The 24,353-nt window shown below is 35.6% G+C and overlaps 1 protein-coding gene across 1 annotated transcript in view; it reads left to right on the top strand.

Annotated features, from left to right (window-relative positions):
• LOC150080950 (enoyl-CoA delta isomerase 2-like) overlaps positions 1 to 24,353 on the top strand; it is a 161,065-nt gene that overhangs the window by 128,909 nt on the left and 7,803 nt on the right. The window contains exons 9-10 of the mRNA XM_090380862.1: positions 5,892 to 6,012; positions 23,185 to 23,328. Coding sequence (XP_090236988.1) covers positions 5,892 to 6,012; positions 23,185 to 23,328 — 265 coding nt within the window. The remainder of the gene's footprint in view (positions 1 to 5,891; positions 6,013 to 23,184; positions 23,329 to 24,353) is intronic.

Raw genomic sequence — 24,353 nt, 5'->3', positions numbered from 1 at the left:
TTTTTCTCCATTTTCCACTTCTCACATGTTTTAGAGTAAGCAGGATGGTTACCCTTGCAATTAGGACAAGTCATTTCTTTTGCCGAACATTCGTTTTGACTGTGATCAGAAGATCCACAGTTGGGACAAGCTGGGTTCCCTCTGCATGCCGTCTGAGAATGGCCATACTTTTGGCATTTGTAGCATCTCAGCGGATTAGGAATATAAGGATGAATGCGACAGAGTAGATATCCTGCTTTTACTGTTGAGGGTAGATTTGGACTGTTAAAGGTGAGAATGATACTTCTGGTGGGTGTGAGTATATTGTCCCTTTTAGTCATGATTCTTTTGACAGCAATTACATTTTGTTCATTTAGCTCTTCTTTAATTTCTTCTTCTGTCACATTCAAAAGGTCCCAACTAGATATAACACCCTTAGATGTATTTAGAGTTGCATGGGCAGTTACCTTTACTGGAATTTTTGCGAAGTTTGTCACTTTCAGGAGTTTTTCAGAATGCCTACAGTTGACAGTTTCTACTAGTAAGTCCCCCGATTGCAATCTCTTAACCATCTTGGGAGACCCTGCAATACTTTCCAAGTGTTTTTGGATAAGAAAGGGGGATAGCTTACTAAGAGGCTGTTCTGATAATGAATGCATTAATAAAAATGCAGGAAACTCGGTCGCAGAGGAAATGGTTTTTAACCTCTTTGCTTGCGAAGAGTCATGCTCATGCTCTGTGTTTAGCCGACTGCTTGTCGGTTCTAAACAAGGAAACATATTTTGTTCCATCTTGGCTCCTTTTAGCCCCTGGCAGATGAACTTTTCTGCCAAGGTTACCGGCCCCGCCACGGGGAGGCAGGAGCAGTGCCTGGAGTGACCAAGCGAAATTAGTAGGAGTTAGTCTATTAGATATGAAAAATAAAGAAAGGTTACTTTCCTTCCTTGCTCTATACCAGTACTTTTGATACAAGAGCTACTAAATTAAAGGATTTCTCAAAGAGAGGAACGTAAAAGAGAACGCAGAATTCACCTATCAAAAAGTCGCAGTGAAAGCACAAATAGAAATCGCTCAGTCAATCGCTTGGCACCCGGGGCCATATATGAAGTTCTCTGAGCAGTGCAGATGGGCTGCAAGAGTAGCTGATGGTGTATTGTCAATGATATGTAGGAATGTTTCTAGCAGGGATAAGGAGGTGATTATTCCCTTGTATAAGGCAATGGTCAGGCCACACCTAGAGTACTGTATACAGGTCTGGAGGCCTCATTTCAAGAAGGATGTAGAGCTGCTGGAACAAGTACAGAGAAGGGCAACAAGATTAGTGAATGGAACAAGGGGGTGCTCTTACAAAGAAAGGCTTAAGTTTTGCAAAGTACAGTGTCTGGAGACTAGGCACCAGCGAGGTCATCTGATAGAGGTGTATAAAGCCTTGAATGGTTTGAGCATGCTCAATGCTGATGGGATTCTTCCTCTTGCTCAGAATAATCACCTGAGAGGGCATAAATTCAAATTGAGGAAAGACAGACGTAGGATAGACGTGCGGAAATTTGCCTTTAGCCAGCGGGTAGTTGGTTGGTGGAACAGACTTTCATCCCTTGTCATGGAAGTGGATAGTCTAAATAAGTTAAAGCTCAGCTGGACAGGTATTTTGAACGAACAGAGGTGTGAAGTGGAAGTTGTTTTTTTTTTTTGTTTTTTTTTGGCTGATGCTGCCATAAGCTTGCTTTCTTGCATCAAATGCCTCTACTAATGCTAATGCTATTGAGATATAACTATTTCGCTATGATTGATGATAATTTTTCCAAAGTTAAATGAGTATTTTTATATTAAATAAAAATATAATATATTTTTATACTTGTATTACAAACTTGAATTATACGTATATATCCCTTTATTTTAACATCAAATATTGGTATATCTTTTGATGTAGATGTGAATGACTTTTTATGGTGATTTTCGGAGTCAGTGTGTTTATTTCCTCCAGAATCACATATTTTCATTGTGGAGGTATGACAAAATATATTTTTTGTTGGCTAGTGTAATAAATCAAATATAATTCAAATAGAATTTTATAAACTAATTTTTAAACACAGATGTGTAAGAAATTCTTTCCTCAGCTTTTACTGTTAACAAAATCATTAACAATGTGATAAAAGTTCATATTGTGAGTTAGTTAGTGCTGGAATAAGTGATATAAAAACATTTTCAAAATCAAATTTAGATTTTGAAGATACTTCCATGTTATCAAGTTTCCAGATATTTTTGAAGATTAATGAGGCATCAGAAGAGTACATAGGGCCTATGAATACCAAGAATGGGCCTGTACTCACCTCTTGGACAACACATTAAGCCAGTCTAAGGGTATTTTTTTTTTTTGGAGGGGAAAGAGTTATTAGAAGGAATATTCAAAATATCAGGCTATATATATATATATATATATATATATATATATATATATATATATATTATGCTTAGTCTTTTTTCTATACTTTTTACCTTTCTACTATATAACCCTACTTTTCATACCTCATGAACTATTAGAGCAATTTGAGGGGGATTGAGGTACTATAGCTATACTTTACCCTGCTTCCATTCACCTTCTCTCAGCTTATGCTACTTTTGATACCAATGTGATAAATTATAAAATATACCACATACTTATATGTATAACAGTAGATGGATCTCTTTCTACATGGTCATTCTCTTTTGAAATTAAGCTATCTGTCGGGCTAACAGTCATCTAGCCAGTTAACAACTACATTGTGATTTACTTTGGGGCAATGTGCAGCCTAATTAATATAATATAATGTTTTCATGTATATCTTAACTATCATTTGGAAATGGTTATGCTGGAAGATGACAACAGAAATGGATAGCTGCGTTAATTATGGTTGATACATTGAGAGGGTTAGCCCTCGAAAAAGTCCCTTTCAATGTATCTATATACCTATAATTAACATAATTTTAATATTTTAATTTTAATGTTAATTTTATGTGTGAGGTCTTCTTTACATTGTATTGCATATATATTTTTTTTTCAGTATACCATTGGCACGTGCATAATAAAATAATAAATAAATTTTCTGTTTATACTCCGGCACGACAACCAAGTCAGTAGAGTTAGGCCATTGTATGTTTCCAGGTCGTTCTCGGTCTGCACCATATCCCGCAATAACTACACCTCAAAGTAGATTCTGTATTCTACAACTTTAGCCTCCATTACTAATAACTTAAACAGATATAATACTTAGACTATATTAAATAATATATATATATATATATATATATATATATATATATTAGTGATAAAAAAGAAAGTTAATAGCTATAATGACAGCAACTGTAACTAATATTTATGGGTCAATGCAGTTGCAAGCAATCATGCAATACACCCATAATATATATAAAATATTAAGGATAATAGAAAATGATAGAAAAAGAAAATGTAAATCAATCAAATAATTGATTGATTATTGCAAATTACAGTGTATCATTTTTTTTTTTTTTTTTTATACATATAGTTAAATTCATTTAAATTCACTTAAGTTCACGCTGAGGTAACATGCAAATTCAGCTCAGGGTCCTACTATAGGAACGGGTTTGCAATCCCAGGCATGCCCGAGCCACAACTTATATCTTGTAATGTCTTTAAGCTGTCCTACACTCTTTATTTTTATTTCTCCAAAATTATTAGGGCAATCCAAGGACGTAGGAGAAACTATTTCTTATCTATACCACTATTTTTCGCCTTTGTGGAGTTCAGGTTCTGTTATTCCTACTCCTTTAGTTTTTCTTCTTATCTGCATGTTTCTCTTTGCGTTAACTTAAATTTGATTGGCTATTTGATTAGTTTGATTAGTTATTTATTTATATTTATTTTTACCGTATCCATCACATAGGGGGCACCACATATTATTTTGACGACTATTACCTTATGTCCTAGATACGGTAAATATGTAGTGTGTATTATATATTTAATCTTATTTTAATCATTAAATTACGTTCTCTGTCGGGTCAACGATGATTAATATATGCTTACATTTTTATTTTACTTATATTTTCTTACTTTTGATTCTAATATTTCTAAAATTCTTAAATTTCTTAACTTTCTATTTACTACATTTGATTTATATTTGGCCTATATTGGTTTAGATTTAAATTACTTAGCATATATTGATCATTACAGAAACAGAGAACCTCTTGTCGCTTTTTGCCTTCAGTCTGGGTGGTTGGCCACAGTTGAAGTCATCTAGATTGTGGGTAAAAAGCGATAATAATTTTTTTTTTTTTTTTTTGCATTTTCTTAAGTCCCTGAAAGTATTATTATTTGATTGATTTACATTTTCTTTTTATATCATCCTTAATATTTTATATATATATATATATATTTCATTTTACCTTAAAGAACTGTTTGCCCAGTTCTAATAATTGATGATCCTCTTTAACCTTTTATTTGGTCAAAATGGGTTGATTAAAAATTTATTGTGCTAGTTAAAACCTTTCAAAACACGAAATACATTTTGTCACTCAATGTTGCAAACACATTTATATTGTACTTGGTCACTATAGTTAACTAAACATAAACAGAGCCACCTCACATCACCTTTAAGTTCATATTATTAAATTAGTTGGGCCATAATTGTGAAAAAAAAAATTTTAAACATTATTTTAATATATATTTGAAAAATAACAAATTTCACTGAAAACTGGAGGAAAACTAAATTTATCCGAAAACCAGAAGTCACTAGCCTTCGGTATCCAGCTATTTGAAGATTGGAGAGGGGACTATCTCTGTACAAAAGATAGGCCAAAAGATGTGACAGCAGAACACTGCACAGGCCACCCAATCTTTTGTGAATGCAATAGCTCCATGTACATTGCACTTGATCATTAGAAATCCTTTGACTAAACTGGAAGACCTGACAGGTATGGAAATGTGTTCCTGGGTATTGTGATCAAAGAACTTGGTAATGTTGCTGTATAATTACTGGAGGATGTGAAGATTGTTTATGTTAGCATGCTCCTTCAAGTATAATCCATAGAGGAAGAAGTTGGGTAACAAATCTGGTGATAGTAGTAATCAAAGTCTGTCCCCTCACTTGCTCAATCTGTGAAAACATATTATACTGTTGGTAGTGAGGCTCTGAATGTGCAATAGGTCTTTTATAACTAGCTTTCAGTACATTTCTCTTTATTTAGCTGTTTGATCATTGATGATGTGACAGTAGGATACTGTGCACAGGCCTCAAATCTTTTATGAATGCAGTAGCTCCTTAACTGCTTATTCAGCATCAGCCGCACCTTCTAATTGAAAATATGTACTGTATGTACAGATTTTCAGTAGTTTACATGTATTCTGGCTGTTTGCTTTATGTGCCACTTTCACTTTATATAGGTAAAATTCCATTTTTTTAACTATTCTTTTAACTGGTTTCAATTTTTTATTTTAATATTAATTTAATTTTATTTTACTTTTTTTTACTTTTTTTTACTTTATTTTACTTTACTTTTTTTATTTTACCTTACTTTTTTTTACTTCATTTTGATTTTACTTTATTTTACTTTACTTTTTTTATTTTACCTTACTTTTTTTTACTTCATTTTGATTTTACTTTCTTAATTTTTTTTTTCTTTTAGCTGATTTTTCTAAGGGATTTGTAAAGGCTTTTCTTGCAACTGAATTTTCATTTCTTCAAATGAAAAACAAATGAACAGTGCTAACATTAGCATTAATGTATATCTGTACATTAATCTAGACTATAAATATTTTGTGAGGTGGCCTTAATCTGCATTATATTTCTCATTCCTGTATCTGTTCATTTGAAGTTCATAATAAATATTTCTTAAATAAAGAATCACTGTATATGTACTTTTGGGAGAATTAAAATGTGTCATATACATTTTATTTTAAGAGCATTTGTGGCAAGCTTCATTGATTTTCCAAAACCTCTTGTCGCTGCTGTGAATGGTTCAGCAATTGGACTTCCAGTTACTCTACTTGGACTGTGTGACATTGTATATGCATCTGACCTGGTAAGATAACTTAATTTTCTGAATTTTTTTTAATTCACATGTACAAAATATATATATATATATATTGTGTTCTTACTGAAGACTATAAAAATGATATTTGGTAAAGTTTTACTTTACTTTTAGGTACCTGTCAGGTGTGCAACGTTAATGCTATTGTACATAGGGCAATTAGGAATTATATGTGCATGAAATTATATTAGTCAATTTTATTTAATAGTATCTATCTGTAGGGAATTAGGTGTATAAAGACCAAACTAACAAGTTAGTAAAAGTAAACTAGCTTTAGCCTGGAAGGCCTATATAAAATTATATTAATGAAACTGGAAATAAAAATTAAAATAAAAAATTATGGTGAACAATGAAAATAACAATAAAAAATTATAATAAACAATGAAAATAAAATTTTAAATAACATTCTTCCTCTTGTTCATCGGTCTGCTACTTCTTTGGGGGCTTTGAGCAGACCAATAGCCAGACTAAAAGAATGTCTCATACCTACCTGTTTCTGTTGTCCCCATTCCAGTTTTTCCTGATTTTAATTTTTAGTGATTGTATAGAAATTAAATGGGAAGTGCCAATAAATGAGAAAAGATATGTGTTAAATTAAAATTTTGTAAAATATGTGTTAAATTTAAATTTTGTAAAAATAGTGTCAGAATCAGCAAACTGGGATAGGAGACACAAAGCCCAACGGGTATGTATCAGATTAAATGAGAATAGGTTCTTACTTCCTTCTTTTACTGTGGTGGTCAGATTGAAAAGGGATCAATTCCCGCCTTCTGGTTGTTTTATGTGTGCTGATTAAATGATACTGCGCAGCCGCACTTTTCATTGACTAGGTGGTGAAATTGCTGTAGGCAATATGTTCTATGTCAATACAAATGTTCTGATAGCCTTGAGAGGGTTTTTATTTGAGTTAGTGGGGGGGGTTGCCTTTGATGGCGGAAAGAGCCTATATAAATGAAATGATATGTTTATACAAGTACAATAAGTGTTAGTATGATTAAATACAAGAAGTATGTTAATGAAAAAGTGTGTTGTAAATATATAGGAAATGCTATCCCCTGGACAAGGGCTGGTATAGCTTTTCTAAGGCATAATGACCCACGTATGTCCGAGGGGATGGCTATATACATATTTACAGCCTCCTTCGATGTGAATTTTCACCCTGCGTCTCTAGGTTTTATACTGTTTGTAATTAAACGAAGGGATATGAATGTTATTATATGTTTAAAACAATACCTTAGGTGCGATTATTCTGTTGTTGGGAGTTTGATACAAGTTGATAAATTACCAATTATTAGATTCTGTTTTTTGGTGGGGGGAGGAAATTTTTGGTCAGTCAGGTTACAGTGCAGTCAGACAACGAGCCTCTTCTGGGTGCAATAAACCCGGTAATCAAAATTGGGAAGTCATTTCTCTGGGCAATAATCTTTATCTTAGTTTGATGAAGGGCACTGGTTTTCAGACAACCAGGCAAAGATGACCTCCATATATTGGTGTTATAGTTCTAAATTGGTTCGGTGTATTTTCAATAAGTGTATGGGGATTGGCGTTGGGGTGGTGTAGGTTGAGTTTCGCAAGTATGGCCACTTTAATATAATGTCTGCTGTAATTTGCAGGTATATTATTCTTGATGAGAATATCTGTCAGTTTTTTTTATTGCTTCCTTCATGTTATCTAGATTATTGCAGATGTGTATTAACCAGTTTGTCTAATTTCTAATAGTGTTGCCATGGATATGTTTAGCCAAATTGCTTTCCCAGTTGGTAAGCTTTATAGCTGGGAAGCTAAAATGGTCTCTCTTATCATAATGTCAAGTGTAAACATTGTCATTGGTGATAGTGATTTGGCTGTCGAGATAGCAAGCTTGTAGGCTGCTATCCGGGTTGGTGGTTCTATGGTTAAATCTGCAGGATAAATTTCCTGGGCTATAATATCAAAATGGTTGAAATTGATAACCAGGACATCATCATTATATTATCTGTAGAATATAATTTCTTCTTTGATACTGTTTTCGAAATAATGCAGGTAAAGATTGGCTATGGAGCAAGAACTACTAGCCCCCCTAGCCACTCCCCTACTCTGCACGTAACAGATTACAATTAAATGTATTAATTGACCTCTGAGTGCATTTAATACTTCCGATTAACGTGGAATAACTTTATACGAGTATATGTATTTTTTCAGAATGTATTGTGTGACAGACAACTGCATCAAAATAAAAATTTGTCTAGTAATGTTCACAGCACAGTATCATGTTGAAACCTGCTCTGTCACAAAGAATATTCAAAAGAATCACAATCTTGTTGGTAACAGTTTTCCAACTTCATTGGGGTTTTTTTTTTTTTTTTTTTTTCAAAACATGATGAAAAGTTGCAAGGCACTGCATTCAAAATGCACTTGAAAATGTACTGTTTACCATTCTAGAAGTTCTTGTAATATGTGTGGAGTGTTTGGAAGGATAGTTTGTTTCAAAAAACAAAACTTCAGAAAAAGGAAGTATTAGAAAGAAAGAGGCCCCGCTGGGTTGGAGCCAACAACATCAGTAATTTTCTCTAACCAGCCAAAATGTAAAACATAGATATAAAATTAATGTAAAAAAAAATATATTTTTTAATATTTACATAAAACTGATCACAACTCCTTGAGGTAATAAAATAAGGTAAAAACAAGAATAAAACAAATGGTAGTTTTTGACATTCCCGCATATCATTTTTGGGCAGTTGGCAATCAGAGAGTAGATGCATATCTCATTGATCTGTCACCTGGTGGATTATATTCTGTGGGATTAGCAGTTTAGGTAAAGAATTCAATAATTCAATAGATCAATTTTTGCTTTTTTCTAATTTCTTTCATATCTTATAAATTTAATTTTGGCATCTTTTGAAGTTATTTTCTGTGAAACTTTGTAAATTTAATTCTCACTTTAATCCTTTTCTAAAGCTATTTCTGTTAAGTTACATTCTTTTTCAGTATCTTGTAAGTTTAAATTCTTAAGTTTGGCAACTGATAAATTTTTAGTATCTGCTATTAAAAATTTTAGTAATGATAAATTTGTATTAATTATATGGCATGAAGATGTATCTGCTTAATTATTATAATTTTGATAAGTTAATTTTGTAATATTTTGTAAATGTATTTCTTATCTAATAATGGTTGTCAAGATCCGCTGTGAATAATTCTTCTGAGAATGTCATGACTCAGATAGGATCAGGCAATTCGCATATGTCATGCATTTCCTTGCTCTTAAATTATGAGAATGGCAGGTAATCCAAGGTCATTCTCATAATTTAAGATGAGTACACTAAGCCGTGTAATGATCTTAAATTACAACTTAGTGCTTTTTTTTTTTTTTTTTTTTTTTCTTGTTAGTTGTTGACGCATCAGCTTCTATGGCCATAATGCACCTCCCAAAGGTTTTTTTGAATTTTACTGTGATCCAAGCCTGAGGTGGGAATCGAACCCGCGACCTTTGGGTTGCCAGGCATGCACTTTACCTACCTGGCTAGCCCGGTTGGCCTTAGTGCATTACTAGGTGAAATTCAGTCATTGAAGAAATGGGTAGATGCCCTAGAGACAAATAAAACTAGGTACTCTTCAGGGACTTAGGTATTTACGATTTATGATTTACAATCATAATATATATGACAGAGAGTTTCCATCTTTTTTGCAAAAACCCAATTTTCCTCTGTTGTTTTATTTTCATAAAAATATAATAAAACTACATTAAAATTGGAATTTAAAAAATGCAAATTTCTGCCTATTTTCATTAATGGATAGATGTGCTGATCTACAGCTCTTCATACTTGTGTGTTGTGAAGCTATTTAGTAGTCTTTCAGTAAGATGCCAAAGAAATACAACATAAACTTTCAGAAGAAATATAACCAAGATTTTTGACATTGTAAAATCTGAAAAGGGTAATGTTTATCTGGGGTACCATACATACAGTGGCAGATCCAGAAAAAAATTACAGGAGAGTCACCATTTGTGACAGGGGGGGACACCATTTTGTGCCTTGTTTGTGCATTATGTTTTGCCTTGTTGGTGCACAAACAAGGCACAACATAATGTACAGAACAAAACAAATAAACACTCAAACATAACGCGACTGCCGACACAGGCACACTGCTAAAGTCTGATTTACAATACTTTGAAGTGAACATTATGTACGACCAAACTGCGTAATACCTCGAACTAGAATAGCAATCACATCAGCATCGGTGTTGCTAACTGTAGTCAGTTGAAAATAGCTGAGCCAAAAAAAAAAAAATTTATTTTTTTGTAGCTGTTTTTTTTTTTTTAAAGGAGCATCAGCAACTAAGGCCATATTATTCCGGGAATATGCGGTGGTCATTCCCAGCCACCAGGAATTGAGCAGGGTACAGGCTCTCTTGATTAGACCAGGGTACAGGCTCGAACCCTGGTCTAATCAAGAAGCATGTGCTACGCACTGCTGCTCCCTCCCACCTGGCTACGGAGGCGCCTCTTTTTGTAGCTAAAGGGAATTTAAACAATTGGTGTGTATTCTCTGAAAAATGGGTGGCACGTTCAGGGTCCCCTACCCTGAATCTGCCACTGCATACATAGATGTGATTTTTCACTTTCAAGTGGTGGGAAATATGATATAATCAAGCAAATAAATAAGCATAACAATGGCATGCAGTGCATAGAAATAAATGCAAAAATAAGTATTGCATTTTGTCGTGACAGTAATGTCAAACATGCTCAATGTTTATTTGCATCTTTTGTCATCGAACATGATCACTGAGCTGTGCTGCTTGTACATGCATGTTGTTCAGAAATATGTTTCCCAATAGTGAAATAGCATAAAATTATGGTTCTGGAAAAGAAAATCAACAGGAATTGTCAGTGAAAGTGCACGGATAGGGAAAGAAGAGGTAGTGGTGGATCTGAAAAATGGGCCATTTTCAATTGCTACAGATGGCAGAAATCAAAGTGTTTCCAAACTACCTCCCTTTTAGTGATTTATTTATGCTTAAAGATTACCTATCCCTTTTACAATAGAAATAGATGATGTTTTGCAAAGGTGGATTTACAGGGTACAAAATTTGAGTATCTCCTTTGGAAAAACCTGAAACATGGAATTCCTTCAAAAAATTCACAGGCTTCCCTTATCATCTTATTAATTTGTGTGCTGAAATGGGAACTGCATGCCTTCCTGTGAAAGTGGGTGAATTCTTGTTGGAATTTACTACTATCTAGAAAGAAGTGCTAAACAGGAAAAATAGATTTAAACAATTTCAATTGATGCATGCCGCTGAATTAAAAAAAAAAAATCTGAAGCATGTATACACATTGATCATCCATGGTTAAAAGTGTGTAGCTAGACCAGTAGAACAGTGGCAAGCTTTGACAAGCCATTTAAAGAAACGGTTAGAAGTGGTGAGTAAAGCAATATTAACACCTTCCAATTTCCAAATTGAAAAGTACAAGTGATCACAAGGTGAGTGTCACTGACCCATCTTCAGATTCAGTTCATGACCCAAAAGTTTTGAACTTATCTAGAAGTAATCATAAACATGCCAAGAAAAGTGATAATTCTAGCACTTGTTTCTTTTAAATCTTATGCCAACATTTGAAAATCTGAACATAGCTCTTCAAGCCAATGTACCTCACATTGGCTAGGATTACTCCTAGATATGTCAAAGAATATTATATGCAAATTTATTTTGCCAACAGTTTTCAACTCTTATGCTACTATTTTGAAAACTGATGACCATACTAGACTATCATAAGGCATTTCTACTGCCAAGATTGTGGAGAGTCTAAAATAAAAGGAGAAGATTCTGTTCTTTTGCTCAGTGAGGCTGAGCAAAAGAACAGAAACACTTCTGCTTTTTGTAAAGGGAGAAAAAAAAAAAAAAAAAAAACCTGTTTTGGTGCAGAAACCTCCTGCTTTCTTTCTGCTTACAAATCCTGATCGCTAGCTTCTTTATAGTCAAAAGTTGACAGTGATGATCTAGTGAGCTGCCAGCTGATTCCCCCCCTTCCCTCCCAGTTTAGGGATACATCAATTGGAGCAAAACAGAATACTCAAATATGCTCTAGTCCATGAGGGTTTAGTTTAATGGAAGTATTTACACTGTCAAGGAAAAATGGGTAAAGTTCTTTTTTTGTAATGAGGATAGTTGGGTGTCTCCTCTATGTGCTGAAATGGATGAGCAGCTGTGAATGCTTTATTATGGTGATTTTAATTTGCTCCTTATTGATTGGTGCAAATGGGAGAGAAACTCACCATGCAAAACAAAATTTTTAAATAGACTAAATAATTATTATTTGTATCAGCATGTTAGGGAAAATACTGAGGGCAAGTATATTCTAGATCTGATCATCAGCCACAAGCCAGATACCACAGGGCATTGAAAGCTCTGACGTTCAGAGGCATATGATGCAGGAAAGAAAATGCAAACATGAACCTTCCCATTTCACCCATCCATTAACTTCAAATGTTTGTCTAGTTCTGCCTTGAATTTATTTTGTCTATTGTATTCTGTCTAATACTTCTCTTATTCTTTTACACATATTGATATCAACGTAGAACATATTGAGCATTATAGCTCTGGTTCATACTATATAATATTAGCATTAACAAAGGCACATGATGCAAGAAAGCAAGCTTATATAGCATCAGCCAAAAAAAAAAAAAAAAAATCCCTTATTTCACCCATCCACATGCTCCAACTGTCTGTCAAGTTCTGCCTTGAATCTATTTAACCTATCAACTTCTACAACGACAGTTGGAAGTTTGTTCCAGCAATCGACCACCCGCTGGCTAAAGGCAAACTTCCGCACATCTATCCCTACAACCATCTTTTCTTAATTTGAATTTATGCCCTCAGGCGATTATTCTGAGCAAGAGGAAGAATCCCATCAGCATTGAGCATGCTAAAACCATTCAAGGCTTTATACACCTCAATCAGATCACCTCGCAGGTGCCTAGTCTCCAGACACTGTAATTTGCAAAACTTAAGCCTTTCTTCTTAAGAGCAACCCTTTGTTCCATTCACTAATCTTGTTGCCATTCTCTGTACTCATTCCAGCAGCTCTACATCCTTCTTAAAATGAGACCTTCAGACCTGTATACAGTACTCAAGATGAGGCCTGACCATTGCCTTATACAAGGAGATAATCACCTCCTTATCCCTGCTAAAAAAATTCCTGTATATCATTGACAAGACACCATGAGCTATTGTTGCAGACTGTCTGCACTGTTCAGAAAACTTCATGGCTAAGGTAAAGAAAGCCAACACAAGAACGACGAGAAACGTCATATAACTTACTTTTTTCCGATGATGGACTGTAGCGCTGCTCGCTCGGTAAACAGACGGTAGGTGTTATTGGTCTGGAGCCGAAATCGAGAAAGGATATATTGATTGACAGGTAGGCATGACAAACGATGAAATGATTGGTGGTGGTTGGGCACAACAGAGGACAAGCTACTGTGTAGTCATTGGTTGGCATTATAATGTATTTATGAGTAAAGAACGGTGCATAATAGGTTTGTAATGAACGGTAAACAGGTAATACAAGTGATGAATCTTTTAAAGATGGAAGAAATTTGTAAGGAAAATAAAATGGTTGATTTTTTGATGAAAACTAAATTAATAAAAGAAATATAGTCATAAAAAAATAAAAAAATTTTATGACTGTATTTCTAAATATGACTGCGATTCTAAAGAAAAAAGGTTAGGTTACTCCCTCCATTTCGGGAGGGGTTCAAGCAGAGGTAACCTGGCCTTTTTTCACCACTATGGAAAGTGTTTATTAGGACAAGTTACCATTAGTGCTTCTGAGTGCTACTAAAATGATACTAACCCGATCTTATCATGTGTTGTGTTCGTGCACCAATCACACATCGTTTGCCACGTCTACCTGTCAATCAATATATCATTCTCGACTTTGCTCCAGACGTATAACACCTACCATCTGTTTACCGAGCAAGCAGTGCTAGAGTGCTGTATCGGGAAACTAATTTTCCACGTAAGTTATCTGATGTTACTCGTCGTTCTCGTGTTGCCTTTCTTTACCTTTGCCAACTTCATATCTGACTGCACAATTACCCTCAAGTCTTTTTCATTCTCTACCACCCTGAGTGCATTACCACAGTTGATATGTTACTCTAGGGTTACTACTACCCATATGCAGTACTTTACATTTATCAAGGTTAAACTTCAGTTGCTACCTCTTACCCCATCTGCTCAACTTTTCTAGATCCTGTTGCAGTAGCATACTGTCATTAACAACCCTGCCAACCTTCGTATTGTCTCCAAAATTGGACACTAAGCCTGATATGCCTTCATTGAAAAATACAGAAAACAACAATATGCCCAACACGGACCCCTGGGGGACACCACTAATAACATTTCTCCATGAAGAGCAGTGTCCATTGATTACCACTTTCTGTCTTCTTCCACTCAACCATCCCTTTATCCATAGCAGCAACTTGCCTTTAATGCCATACTGCTCCAACTTGTACAGTAGTTTTCCATGGTGCAACAGTATCAAAAGCTTTCCTGAAATCCAAGTATATGTTATCAAAATTATTTTTTGCATCCAGTTCCTTTGTCATTTAGATGGTCCTGTAGTGCTTCTTTAATCAGAGCTCCATTAATTTCCCCAGAACAGAAGTAAAACTAACATGTCTGTAATTACTTGTGTCACCCCTTTGATCCCCCTTTGTGAATTGGGGTCACATTTGGATATCTTCAGTTCTTGGGGACATCCCCAGAGTCCAAGGAATCTCTCATAATTATGGCTAAGGGTTTACTTACTTCCTTTGTTGCCTCATTTAATATAACTGGGTAGTTCCCATCCATCCAAGGCACCTTTCTTATGTTTAACTTCAACAATTTCTGCTCCATTTTGCTCTCAGTTATTATTTAGTTCCTTGCCAGAGTTTGATAAACTTCTGGCGTTCTTAATCCCTGAATAATTCCTCATGTGTGAATGTAGATGCAAAATACTCATTTAGTTTGTAACTACTTGAGCAAGTTCCTCAACAGTTGAACCATCGATATCAAGTGGACCAATCTGATTCATCCCCTTCTAGAGTTTACATAAGTAAAGAACTCTTTGCTGTTTTTCTTTGCATCCTTTGCCTAAACATTTTGCATAATCTGCCTTTGCCTGCCTAACCTCTTTTGTGACTTGATTACACACCAGCTTATATCTACCAAAGGCTTCTGTGTCACCTGATGATTTATATGCATCCCATGCATTTTTCTTCTCTGCTGCGAGGCTCATTAGTTCACCTGACATCCATTTAGGCCTAAACCTAGAACAATATTTCTTAGTTGGGACAAAAAGCCTAGTAGCTTCCAAGATTACTTCCATGAATGCTTCCCATTTTGAATTTCCTGTTGGTAACATCATCAGTTGGTCCCACAGTATAAACTTTAAAAACTGTCTCAGACCATCATAGTCACCTTTACGAAAGCAAAGGTCCTTCTCTTTTTCCTTACACCTGATGATAGCTGCATCTTTGAGTAAATCCCATGCCAGCATACTTTGATCACTGCCATCTAGTTGTTCCTTTATCTGCAGATTCTCGAACCCCGGTCTCTTGAATATGCTGTTATAGAAAACAATCATCCAGTAAATCCAAAAAAAAAAGACTTGCTGTGTGTGAGTGACCACCCCAGAAGTCCCAGTATCTGGGAAGTTAAAATCCCCATTCTAAGACAATCTGATTAACTGACCCAATCTGTTTCTCTGTACAGTTGTTCATTATACTCATCAGAGTCATTTGGCCTGTAACACACTCCTACACTCAATTTCGCTTTCTCTGTGCTTATGTTTTATTTGGTTTTTAGGAGCATTAGCAACTAAGGCCATATTGCTCCGGGGATATGCGATGGTCATTCCCTGACCTTTCCACATCCTCCGTATTTGGTGGTCACGAGCTCGAACCACGGTCTAATCAAGAAGCGTGTGCTACACACTACTGCTCCTGCCCACCTGGCTACGGAGGCGCCCCTCTGTGCTTATGTCACACCAAACTGACTCAACGTTGCACTGTCCACCTAGTTCCACAAACATCATACAAGCAGTACATTTCAAAAGGCTGTGATTCAGAGGACAACCACCCCTCTCACTTCTCCCCTGAGCCACAGCACTCCCACTACAATAGTATGTTGTTATTGTGTATATATATGTATATATATATACATATATCCAACAACAACATACTATTTAAATAAAATAAATAAAATTAAATAATTAATTTCAGTTATAAAATATAACAATATCAGAAGTTACAGTACCCAATGAATGAAGTATGTCTTTGGAATAATTTTTAGGTATGAGGTTTTACCATTAGATTAAACAATATCTCACCCTTTTAAAAATGTGAATAACATCATATAAAGTGTCAATAATAAAACCTGTTAATTTTTGGCAAGAAATTATTGTATCTGAAAGTTTATTATTTTATGGATAAAATTTCTCCTTTTAGATTTGTGTAATTTTTTTTTCCTAATATAATTTTTCAGTAAAAAAAAACTACACTGTTCATCACTAGTTTTTGTAACCTTTTTCATTAAGAGAAAACAATTTGCATATATATATATATATATATATATAATTTTTTAGGCTACATTTCATGTACCACTCAGCACACTGGGTCTATCACCTGAAGGATGCTCCACTTATACTTTTCCAAAAATCATGGGTTATGCTCATGTAAGTTTTATTTAATATTCAGGTTAATTTGTGAACTATTATGAAGGTTATTCGTGCTGTTGTGAATGGTTATAAAGGAATTAATATTCATGTTAATTGTGAACTGTTATAAATGAACTATTTAAAAAGGAGTGAAGTGCATGCAGTGTGTTTGTTTTATAATTGTGAACTGTTTATAAATGAATCATTTAAAAAGGAGTGCAGTGCATGCAGTGTGTTCGTTTTAACTGTGTTAAGGTAGCACCCCACAGTGAGAAATCTAGTGTGAAATTTATCCTTTTTTAGGATAACTCTGAAGTTGAATTTTTTATTGGCGTGTTGAGAGTAAACAAATACACTACTTTGATTTTGATTATTTTCAAGTTTTTAACAATTTCTTTCCTGAAACATTAGCATTAGCAGAGGCATATGATGCAAGAAAGCAAGCTTATTCAGCATCAGCCAAAAAAAACAAAAAAAAAAAAAAAAAACCCACTCCCATTTCACCCCTCCGTTCGTTCAAAATACCTGTCCAGTTGAGCTTTAAATTTGTTTAGGCTATCAACTTCAACAACCAGTGATGGAAGTCGGTTCCACCAACCAACCACCCGCTGGCCAAAGGCAAATTTCCGCACATCTATCCGACATCCGTCCTTCCTCAATTTGAATTTATGCCCTCTGAGGTGATTATTCTGAGAAAGATGAAGAATCCCATTGGCATTGAGCATGCTCAAACCATTCAAAGCCTTATACACGTCTATCAGATCACCTCGCCGGTGCCTAGTCTCCAGACTCTGTAATTTGCAAAACTTAAGCCTTTCTTCGTAAGAGCAACCCTTTGTTCCATTTACTAATCTTGTTGCCCTTCTCTGTACCCGTTCCAGCAGCTCTACATCCTTCTTGAAATGAGGCCTCCAGACCTGTATACAGTACTCAAGATGTGGCCTTACCATTGCCTTATACAATGGAATAATCACCTCCTTATCCCTGCTAGAAAAATTCCTGTATATCATTGACAAGACACCATGAGCTACTCTTGCAGCTCGTCTGCACTGCTCAGAGAACTTCATATCTGCCTGCACAATTACCCCCAGGTCCTTTTCATTCTCCACCACTGTCAGTGTAGTACCGCAGAGTTGATACGTTGCTCTGGGGTTACTGTTTCCCATATGCAGCACTTTACATTTGTCGATGTTAAACCTCATTTGCCACCTCTCAGCCCATCTGTTCAACCTGTCCAGATCCTGTTGCAGCAGCATAGCGTCAGTATTGTCCTTAACGACCCTGCCAACCTTTGTATCATCTGCAAACTTGGACATTAAACTTGATATCCCATCATCAATATCATTCATAAACACCGAAAACAACAACGGACCCAACACTGAACCTTGAGGAACTCCACTAATAACATTAGTCCACGTTGAGCAGTGTCCATTGATTACCACTCTCTGTCTTCTGCCACTCAACCATCCCCTTATCCATAGCAGCAATTTGCCTCCAATGCCACACTGCTCCAATTTGTGCAGCAGTCTTCCATGTGCAACAGTATCAAAAGCCTTTCTAAGATCCAAATATATAATATCAAAGTTATTCCCTGCATCCAGTTCTTTTGTGACTACATCATAGTATCCAATCAAATTGGTCAGGCAAGACCTGCCCTTAACAAAACCATGCTGCGTCTGAGCTATAACTGAATTCTTGTCTAGATGATCCTGCAGTGCTTCTTTAACCATTAATTTACCTGGAACAGAAGTTAAACTAACAGGTCTATAATTACTTGTGTCAGCCTTTGAACCTCCTTTGTGAATTGGGGTCACATTTGCACATCTCCAGTCCATAGGTACCTCCCCTGAGTCCAAGGAAGCTCTCATAATTATGGCTAAGGGTTTGCTTACTTCCTTTGCTGCCTCCTTTAATATAACTGGATAGATCCCATCCACCCCAGGTGCCTTTTTTATGTTTATCCCCAACAATCTCTCCTCCACTTTCCTCTCAGTTATTACAAAATCATCCAGCTCACTGCCAATGTTTACTTTACCTACATCATTCTCCTTCCTGAATAACTCCTCATGCGTGAATGTAGATGCAAAATACTCGTTTAGATTGTTAGCCACCTGAGCAGGATCCTCAACTGTTGAACCATCAATATCCAGTGGACCAATCTGATTCATCCCTTTCCTTTTCGAGTTCAAGTATGTAAAGAACTCTTTTCTGTTTTTCTTTGCATCCTTTGCCAAGGATTTTTCATAGTCTGCCTTTGCCTGCCTAATCTCCTTTGTGACTTGGTTACAGACCAACTTATATCTATCATAGGCTTCCATGTCACCCATTAATTTGTATGTATCCCATGCATTTTTCTTCTCTGCCACATGTCTCATTAGTTCATCTGACAACCATTTAGGCCTAAACCTTGAACAATATTTCTTAGTTGGTATGTAAAGCCTGGTAGCCTCCAAGATTAGTTCCTTGAATGCTTCCCATTTTGAGTTTGCTGTTGGTAACATCATCAGTTGGTCCCACTGTATAGAATTTAAATACTGTCTCAGACCATCATAGTCGCCTTTACGAAAACAAAAACCCTTCCCTTTACCTCTGATGGTAGTTACCTCCTTGAGTAAATCCCACTTCAACACACTGTGATCACTGCCACCTAGTGGTTCATTTATCTGCAGGTTCTTAATGCATGAGGAATCACTACTGATAATCAGATCAAGAGTATTGCTCCCTCTCGTTGCCTCACGAACATGCTGATGTAGAAAACAATCATCCAATAAATCCACAAAAGCCTTGCTAGTGTGCGAGTGACCAACCCACAAATTCCAGTCAATATCTGGGAAATTAAAGTCCCCCATTATAAGACTCTCTGATTTACTGGCCCACTCTATTTCCCTGTACAATATCTTATTATACTCATCAGAGTCATTAGGCCTATAGCACACTCCTACTCTCAATTTTGATTTCCCTATGCTTATGTCACACCAAACTGACTCGACGCTGCCCTGTCCATCGATGTCGACTGGCTTCACTTCCTTGGACTTTATGTGTTTCTTAATTAATAGCATAACCCCTCCTCCCCTCCTGTCCTGTCTATCCTTTCTATACACATTGTATTCCCCAAATTCCAGTTCCGCATTACTTATATCTGTGTGACACCACGTCTCTGATATCCCAACAATATCTGCCTTTGATGTTTTGAGCAATACCTCAAATTCATCAAATTTATTTACCAAACTCCTAGCATTGGTGTACACGCAGGTATACATGCACCTGTTTCTATTCTTAGCTACCCTAACACAACCCATGTGTTTACTTGTACCGCAATGACTCCCAGCAGTCTCTGAAATATCCTGCATCCTGTTTTTCAGACTTCTGCTCATTTCAATAGAAGCAGTGCAAGAATCACTTCCACCTCTGCCACTGGCTACTGTTAATCTATTAGTCCTTGTATCCCCCCCAACTAGCAGTTTTCCGACCCACCTAACACTGCCTCGACAGCATCAGCAAAAATTCTTGCACCCTTTCTATTTAAGTGTATCCCATCCCTGTAGAAGCAATCTCTCCTGTTAACAAGTACAGTCCAGGCTGAAAAAAATTCTACCCCTTGAGCCTTGCACAATCCCTCCAGGGCCGAATTGATCGACACTGATAACTCTCCTTGAGGGTGAATTGACAATAAGGATGCCATCATTGAAAACAGTGCAGGAGCTTGAATGTAATCCAGAAGATGAGTTCCAGAGGACTGAGATTACTATATATTCAAAGGGATTGTATTTTGAGAGAGAGATCTGCTTATTTAATATGTTAATATTAGGATTGGTACTGGAAAATTATACAAGGAAGCAAGCTTATACAGCATTAGCCACAAAAGGGGGGGGAGGAAACCCCATATCATTTGCCTATCCTTTCTAAATATTTGTCCAATCCTTTCCTGAAATTTATTCAGACTAATTACTTCCACAATACTAGGTGGAAGTTTATTTCAGCAATCAGTTATGTCTTTTTACTTATCATCTTGTGTGTGGCATTTGAGAAGAGTAATAATGCCATCAGCAGTTATTTTATGCAACACATTTAATCCTTAAATTCTTCACTTAAGCCTCCTTACAGACATCTTGTTTCCAGATGCTGCAATTATAGAACTGAAGTCTTTTGGTAAGAGTATCCTTTTATATGCCTTGACTGATATTGTTACTCTTCTCTGCATTCCAACAGATCTACCTCCTTCTTAAAATTAGGTTTCCAAACCTGTATGCTGTACTCAAGGTGTGTAGCTTAATGACTGCCTTATACTTCATCCTTCTGGAAAATTCCCATATATCATTAATAGAGTCCTATGATGCCTGTCTACACTTCTCAGAGGACTCCACGTCGCATTTTATAGTTGTGGAGAATGAAAAAGACCCAGGTCGTTTTCATTCTCCACTACCTGACCTGTAGTTTGGTATCACCAGGTTGGTATAGTAATCTGTGATTACTGCTACCCAGTGGTGTATCCTGCATATATTAATATTAAACTTTGCCAATTTTCAATCATGGTGTGCTACTCTAATAAGACCCATCCAGGCCTTGTTCGAGCAGCATATCCTGATTATTATTATTATTGCTCACCTTGTATCATCAGCAAACTTAGACATTAAACTTGCCCACATCAGCATCATCAATAAATATTAAAAACAGGGAGGGGCCAAATACCATATAAATTTCCCGAGAAATGCGGGTAAGGAATTCCCGCATAGAACAAATAATTTGACCAGTTCTCCCAGAGGGTCTGTTTCATGGACCCCCCCCGAGCTGGTCTACAGACCCCCAGGGTTCCGGGGACCCACGTTTGGGAAACGCTGCTCTAGATCAGTGGTCCTCATATTTTTTATTGCACCATATCCCATTTTTGATGTCTGAGAAACCCTGATGCTTCCCTCCACATCTTTATTATCCTCCTATAACAGACCCTCGAACAAAAACTTCTATTTCTAATTTAAAATTAAAAACAGTATAGAAATTTTTATTTTAAATTAAAAATAAGCACTAATAGTTTTTCTTGGCTCAAAAATTTAATATAAGTAGAAGAAACAAAATCAGTGTAATCTGAAGGATGATTGCATTTTTTTTTTTTTTTTTTGAGCTGGAAAATCTAAGGTTTGAAATATGAAAATGTACAATGCAGTATTTTCAATATCCATTTATTTCCTTGGTTTTATTTTTAATGTTACTAAACTTAAAAATTTTTTTGACAGAGGTACATCAATGAAATGGAAGAATCCTATGTACAAGGGTTATCCCAAAAGTAATTCACACTGTATACCTACTTCTCACTCCATACACCTGCATGACTGACAATTATCAGGATAATAATTTGAATTTTAGCCTCAACATTAGTGTGCTTGAAACAACATTTCTACATTGAATGTTGTGAAGGCTTTTAAAAATGGATGGTGTTATTGCTTCAGGTGTCAGGTTGCAGTTTTAGATCAAAGAACTTTTATCAAAATTGAAACGTTACATGGTCAAATGCCAATACAAATTTATGAATTGTTATAAGTGTGTCAAGTGTGAGTCAGCATAGATTGTAGCATTATTTCACATTGGTCCCAGAGATTTTGACACTGGTCAGACCAGTGTTGGACAAGCACTGAATTTTAACTGAGGTGTTACAAAAATTAAAGGTCACTGCCTGATGGCTTCCACATTTGCTGTCAGTTGAACAAGCAAAGCATAAAGAAATTGCAACACAGTTAATCACATGTTACTGACAAGAAGATGAATTTTTAAAACACATTGTTACCATTGATGAGACATGAATACTTGACTTTCAACCTGAACTTAAGTCACAATCATCTTCAAAGATGATTGCGACTTTATCTTTGCCTCCATTTTTGCCATACTCCTTTAAATATTGCCAACAACAATCAGAGGTGAAACAAATCTTCATTCTTCTTCATCTTCTTTCTCTGAATAGCACTTAGGTCCTTCAATGATATTACCAAAAACCCTGCTTTTCCTCTGCAAATGAATTTTATCATATACAAAAACAAATTTTTTGTACTAAATTCATCCGGTAGGCTGGGCTGAGTAACCCCCCCACCCCCTCATTAGCCTTGCAAAGGCCCTGAAGTCTAGAGTTAATTCACAAGAATTTCATATTATCAATCCCTCCTGTCATGGATTATATTACAATAATATGTCTGTGCAGAATTTGAATATGAACATTTTGACCTGACATATTTGCATCATCACTTATTTCCTCACTAATCATCAGTTTGTTTATGTTTTTAAGTCATCATTAAGTTGTCATACACCCTTTTTACATCATCAGTCTTGGCTCTTCAACTGGGGCTGTAGGTAGCTGATCTCAGCACAATCCAGCCTCCTAAGAATTTCTCAAGGCATCTAATAGGAAAATTTGAATTATGGACATTAATCATTGAATTCTTCTCAGAATTTATTGTAAAAATAATTTATTTTAAAAATAAAATCATATAACATTTCAGGCCAATGATATTTTGCTCTTCAATAAGATGCTAACAGCCCAAGAAGCTAAGGAGCGTGGTTTAGTAACAGAAGTGTTTCCACATGCTAATTTCCAAGAAGAAGTTGATGCGCGACTTAAAGATGCTGTGCAGCTGTCTAAAATAGTGAGTCAGTTTTGAACTATAAATATGACATATAATCCAAATTAAAATGTTTTTCTTAAAAAGGTCAAGCACCACTGGAAATGACATCATTATACTACACATTTTTTTAACAGTAATCATTATGTAATTTTAAACTCTTCTGCTCCTGTGTGACCATCCTGAAGTATACACAGAAGCTTCAGAGGGAACACATGATATATTTGTACATTTACCTGCAAGGGAAATTTATCAGCGTGTGCAACTTTATTTTACATTTTTTGAAACAGAAGATAAAATTAACTTACAGGAAATAATCTGATATTCCTGTATGTTCCGGCATATAAGGCAACTTTTATTTATTTTTTTTTTTCATTGAACATACTTCATCATTCCATATGTGTCCAGCCCCTTTCTTTATAGTCATCTTTTGCATCTCACGTAGAAGTGAATTATCCTCATTAACCCAGCAGTAGTGGTGGGGCACCTTAGGTGCCTCTCAAAAATAACATTCATTCCTGCATTAACAGTTAATCAATGATTAAAAATCTAAAATTTTTTTCTACCTTCCTAAATATTGTCAAACATATACTGCAATAGTTTCTGCATTGATTTTGTTAGGGTTTACAGTAACAGTGGCATCAATGGCATACAATAACAATGACATGATATTACACAAGTGTCAATAATGTGTTTGTTTAAAGTTTTAGGTACTTGTGTTTCCACTCCTACTAGGTCAGTAAACATCTACAGTCTTACCCTACTTGTTTTTGAAAGATTTATTATTCTAATGTAAAGACACAAAACTTAGTATTTTCACAAAATGGCCATTACTCTGCAGGAAGCAACAGACATTATTTCAAATTTCACATGCTGTGAATGGTGCCAAATTTGAAATACATCTGAAAATGGAAGTAACCAATGGTATCAAATATATCTTCAAAAAGGCCTCTAAGGTTGGGAGAGTACATATCCAGAATTTAAAACAAATACACCAACCGTTTAATTATAATGGTTTAATACTGGAAACTATAAAATGTACCAAACGA

Source organism: Mastigoproctus giganteus, chromosome 9, assembly GCF_048544385.1.
Source record: "Mastigoproctus giganteus isolate SK-2022 chromosome 9, ASM4854438v1, whole genome shotgun sequence".
Lineage (NCBI taxonomy): Eukaryota > Metazoa > Arthropoda > Arachnida > Uropygi > Thelyphonidae > Mastigoproctus > Mastigoproctus giganteus.
This window is presented reverse-complemented; position numbering and strand designations above follow the sequence as displayed.